The 5,464-nt window shown below is 40.6% G+C and overlaps 1 protein-coding gene and 1 pseudogene across 1 annotated transcript; both read right to left on the bottom strand.

Moving 5' to 3' along the window:
- Positions 1 to 982: 982 nt before the first annotated feature.
- Positions 983 to 2,743, bottom strand: LOC102877235 (zinc finger protein 420-like). The gene is made up of 2 exons (XM_006900732.1): positions 1,643 to 2,743; positions 983 to 1,558 (listed from the first exon to the last, which is right to left on the bottom strand). The coding sequence occupies exons 1-2, from the start codon at positions 2,741 to 2,743 to the stop codon at positions 983 to 985; spliced, it is 1,677 nt and encodes a 558-aa protein (XP_006900794.1).
- LOC102876835 overlaps positions 2,740 to 5,464 on the bottom strand; it is a 46,420-nt pseudogene continuing 43,695 nt past the window's right edge.

Below are 5,464 nucleotides of genomic sequence, written 5' to 3'. Positions count from 1 at the left end.
ATTTATAAACGGTATTTTCCCATTTCTATTTTCTGCATCTTTCTGGGTACGAGTCAAAGACTTTAAGCTTTTAACAAAAGGGAAATTTTACCTTGCTCAAAAGAAAACAATAAAAATTGATTGCAAAAGTCCAAACTGGCAAAAACAATGATGGTGAAAAGGGTATGTAGCTTTCACCAACACTGAAGGACTCCCACACACATAAAATAGAATCATAAAACTTCTGCAAGAATCTCACTTTGCAAGATAGAACAACAGTTGTCCTCCATGATCAGGAAGACTAATTCCTTCCTAATGGTCTTCTTCATCTGTCTATCTAGTCTAAGTTCTCGGGTGCCTAATGAGGGTGGAGGATTCTGCAGGGTGAGTATAAATATGTCCAGGCAGGACAGATGGATCAACCATGTCCTACATTCCTCATAATGGTTTTGTGCTGTGTGAATGCTTGCATATCCTGATGCCATCTGATTGTGGAAAGGTGGCCCCAGATTCCTTATATTCACACGGTCTATCTGGGGGAACTCTTCAGGGATGGTTTGTGTACCAGGGTCACAAAAGGATTCCCTCCATTCCTAAGTTCTCTCTCTTGTGTGAATTTTTCTATGTACTGAAGTGACTCAACTGTGAAAAGGTTTTTCCACATTTGTGACAGTCCCAAGATCTCTCTCTCTCCAGGGTGAATTCTTCCATGAGGGGCACTGACTGTCAAACTCCTTTCCCACATTTCTTACATTCAGAAGGTCTCTCCCATGTGTGAATTTCTTTATGGACAGTTAGGCTGAAGGTGACACAGTGATTTCTCTAGTACTTACATTCCTAAGGTCTGTCGCCTCTGTGAATCTGAATGTTTGGTGAGGTACCCTGTCGCTGAAATGGTTTTCACATAGTCCTTATATTCATAAGGTCTCTCTCCTGGGTGAATTGTTCTCCGTACAGTGAGACGTCTTGAATATAAAAATATTTTCCCCCATTCCTGACATGCTTAAGGTCTCTCTCCTGTGTGAACAGTTCTCTGGGAGGCTATTTCATCATGAAAATGTTCTACCACACTGCTGACATTCATAAGGCTTCTCTCCTGTGTGAACGATCTTATGTCGACTGAGCTTAACTGATCAAGAAAATGCTTTCTCACATTTCTGACATTCAAAAAAGGTCTCTCTACTGTGTGGACACCTCTATGTACAGCGAGAGTACTTGAATTTGAAAATGCCTTCCCACATTCCTGACATTGGTAAGGTCTCTCTCCTGTGTGGACTCTTCTATGCACCGTGAGGGTACTCGAATTGGTAAATGTTTTCCCACAGTGCTGACATTCGTAAGGTCTCTCTCCTGTGTGAATTCTTCTATGTAGAGTGAGCTGATCTGATCGGGCAAATGTTTTCCCACATTCCTGACATTCGTAAGTTTTCTCTCCTGTGTGAATTCTTATATGTTTAGTGAGGTGACCTGGTTGTGAAAATGTTTTCCCACAGTAATTACATTTGTAAGGTCTCTCTCCTGTGTGAATTCTTCTATGTAGAGTGAGCTGATGTGATCCAGAAAATGTTTTCCCACAGTCCTGACACGCGTAAGGTCTCTCTCCTGTGTGAATTCTTCTATGGACAGTGAGCTGACTTGACTTGCAAAATGTTTTTCCACACACCTGACATTCGTAAGGTCTGTCTCCTGTGTGAATTCTTCTATGCAGTATGAGGTGACTTGAATATGTAAATGTTTTCTCACACTCCTGACATTTGTAAGGTCTCTCTCCTGTGTGAACTCTTGTATGTTGAGTGAGGATATGTGACTGGGTAAATGTTTTCCCACACTCCTGACATTCGTAAGGTCTCTCTCCTGTGTGAACTCGTCTATGTTCAGTGAGGATACGTAACTGGGTAAATGTTTTCCCACATTCCTGACATTCGTAAGGTCTCTCTCCTGTGTGAATTCTTCTATGTAACTTGAGCGGACGTGACTCGGTAAATGTTTTCCCACATTCCTGACATTCGTAAGGTCTCTCTCCCGTGTGAATTCTTCTATGTAACATGAGGTGACTTGATCGGGCAAAGGCTTTGCTACATTCCGGACATTCGTAAGGTCTCTCTCCTGTGTGAATTCTTCTATGTCCAGCTAGGATATTTGATCGTGAAAATGTTTTCCCACAGTCCTGACATTCATAAGGTCTCTCCCCTGTGTGAACTACTCTATGTGAAGTGAGGCTACCTAAGTGAGAAAATGTTTTCCCACATTCTGTACATTGAAAAGGTCTCTCTCCTGAGTGCATTTTGGCATGGAGAGTTAAAAGAGCAAGCCGAGGAAAGGTTTTGCCACACTGGTGACACTCATAAGGTTTCCCATCTGTATGTGTTCTCGCATGTCTCCTTAGGCATGACAAAGAACGCAAAGATTTTCCACATACCTTACAATTATAAGGCTTCTCTACACTGTCAGTTCTTCTCTTTACTGTGCTGTCTGAAGTACTAGTAAGGGGGGCAGAAGAAGAAAAGGGTTTATCAATTTCAGTACATTCATAAAGCTTTTCTAGAAAACTAAACTCTTCTTTGGAAACTAAAGGGAAAGGATTCCTGCAGGTCTCAGCACATTCTGTAGGTTGATGTTCATCTACCACATGGATCCAAAATGAAGAGAAGGTACAGAAATCTTTGCCACATTTCTTACATTCATGGCCGGTGTCACCAAGGTCACTCCTCAACAGGTTTACGTCGACATGGTTGTCGGAATAACTTGGAAATCTGACGTTCATGTTCCCAGGGGGAGGGTCTTCAATTCCTTCACACAGCTCCTGGACTGTTTGACTTCTGGGAAAAATAGATAACACACCTTTGTAACTATGCCCACAATAAAACAGAATGAAAAGGTATGAGTTTAACATGTCAGAGTCTCACATGACTTGATTTAGCAAAAATTTAATTCCTAGAACTGCATTTATAAATCTAGTTACACTTCTGATACCGGTTTCCAAAGTCACAATGTTTCTCATGAGTATTTGTTGTGTTTTGTTATTTGTTTTGTTTTGTTTTTTTTTTCATTTTCCTGATACGCACCTCCAATAGTTTTCTTTGATTTTATGTAGATTTTCTTTGCCACACAGTTTTAACATTTTCCGTAACATGGAAGACCAAAGATGGGTGGTCTTTAAGAATGTCAGTTGAGTACATTCAGGGGATAATGCTTCTCCGTCATTCACAAGTTCAAGGCCTGTTATATAACAAAAACAATTTTGACAACACATACAGTAAAATAACACAGGTTAGGCTCCTCTGAACAAACAGTCAAGTGGGCACATGTTTCACTTTCAGCACTCTGACAATGGACAGCAAGCTAATCACTACGAAGTCCTTCTGAGACAAATGAAAGACATGATGATATAAATGAGTTTCCTCTGGGTGAAGAATTACAAAGATGATGCACACAGTACGCACACCATCACACAGAATTGTACACACAATGCACAGTGTACACAGCCTGTATCACAGAGTATTCACATTACATTTCACAGGAAAAATAGAAAAATGGCTCTAGGACAGGCCTCCTGATGCAGTAAAGAGTGTCCAGTGATTTGTTAAAACATCCAGCAAAAAAAAAAAAGACATTTTTCTTCTAACTGGTTCATGAAAATACCTATTTCTCAATAGGTAAAAGATCCATAACATATTAACGATTTCATAGGTCTTCTCAACACAGGAGCCCTAGAGGACTCAGGTGGCCTAGTGGCAAGAAGCTGTGCTACAAACTCAAAGGCATGTGGTTCAAATCCACCAGATGCTCTGCTGGAGAAGGAGGGGCAGTCTCCTCCTGTGCCTGTCAGATCCAATTTGAAAGAACACCAAAACAAGAACAGCAAAAAAACAAGAACAGCAACAACAACACAGGAGCAATAAATGACTGTTATACCCCATGGCCCCAAAGAATAGGCCTTGTATTCTGACCCAGAAAAGTTAGAATGTACACTTAGGATAGTGACAGCTCTAAATCCACTGAATCACAGAAGAGAAAAGGTGCTCTCAGATACAAAGGCTGCCATGAAGAAATCATTTTCCATGTGTGAGGGCTAAAAGCCAGGTGACCATGCCTGTTTCATTAACCCTAGTATTTCAATTCCTCTGCCAAAGTTCAAAAGTCATGTGCATGAATTCATTTTCTTTGCATTCCAAGGATCTGAAAGCATATCAAATCTTAATTTTACCTATAAAGTCCAGGTTTTCCAAGATTTCCGTCATCACGTCCCTGTAGAGTTTCTTCTGCGCAACATTCAATAAAGCCCACTCTTCCTGGGTGAAGAAGATGACCACATCGTCAGCCAACAGTGGTGCCTGAAACACACAGCGTTATCTGGATCTGATCGGTACCGTGTCGCACAAAGAGGGCAAGAACAAAAAAGGAGCCTCACATACATAGAAAACTAAGAAATCGTACAGACATAACAAAAGTTCAATTTTCATCCAAGATCTACTGAGGGCATCAGATTTCAGCCTTGTTCTGGACCTTATGACTTTCATTAACTCACTGAAGAAATCCTGGCCATCAACTAGTTAATCAGAGATTTACTATATACTCAGTGAACCTGTAGATCACTTCACTGTGAGTCTTTTTTACATATATTCTGTGTCGTGGAAAAAAACACAGCTCGAAATAGAGAACTGTTGAATTTGGAAGATAAGTATGTTGGGAATAGTCAATTTGATCTTCCTTTGAAAAGATCTTTAAGAATAGTGAAGAAAATACAAAGGACAAACAGAAAGCAGAGTGATGTATGGAAACATTGCAGAAGGGAAGTATTTTCCAGAGAGTACACAGGTCCACACAAGCATATTGTGGGAGGACAAACGCTTAAACAGAACTGAAGGAGGCAAAGATACAAGCTGGAATTCCTCTTGTGACAGATCACAAAGAATTAGGCGGTATTTCTCCTGAGGCAACTCACAGGAGACAGGCACTTCAGGCAGACCTGGTGGCACCTCTGCTACTCTCAGACTGTGTTTGTAAACCCATCATTCCAAAGAGAAGCATAATAAGATAATAAGATAAACATAAGGATGTCAGCAGATACATACATAGCCAATTAATAAAGAATATTTTCTATGATTTATCCCCTGGGAATTTTCCATACAGGCAGGGGAGACTCTGAGCTGGGTGCTTCAGTGTTCAAGCTATTCTCCCACTGCCTTCACTCTCTTCTCTCCCTCATTCTCAGTGTCACTGTGTCTTCACACGTCCACATCGATAACAGCATATGGCAACACAAGTTCCTTTTTTTTTGAGAAAAAAAATTTTACTTCTTTCTATTCAGTTGCTCCTGCAATAAGGAAAAATATGCATCGCTTACCAGGAATTCATTTCAGTCAAGGTTGTGGACGATAGGCAAGTCACCCAATCTTGGAACTTTTCATAGGATCAGAAGTTTCGCACATAAAAGCTTTAGTGCACATATCTAGGGTTGTGATACCATATGACAATGACAGGA

This window comes from Elephantulus edwardii, unplaced genomic scaffold (assembly GCF_000299155.1).
Source record: "Elephantulus edwardii isolate Elephantulus edwardi_28Jun2011 unplaced genomic scaffold, EleEdw1.0 scaffold00292, whole genome shotgun sequence".
NCBI lineage: Eukaryota > Metazoa > Chordata > Mammalia > Macroscelidea > Macroscelididae > Elephantulus > Elephantulus edwardii.
Note: the sequence above shows the minus strand (reverse complement) of the source record. Positions and strands in the feature narration are given on the sequence as shown.

Coding starts and splice junctions, on each gene's coding strand:
- LOC102877235 (XM_006900732.1), bottom strand. CDS start 2,743: ATGAACGTCAGATTTCCAAGTTATTCCGACAACCATGTCGACGTAAAC. Junction 1,559..1,642: donor ACAGACCTTACGAATGTCAG/GTGTGTGGAAAA, acceptor TACGCGTGTCAG/GACTGTGGGAAAACATTTTC.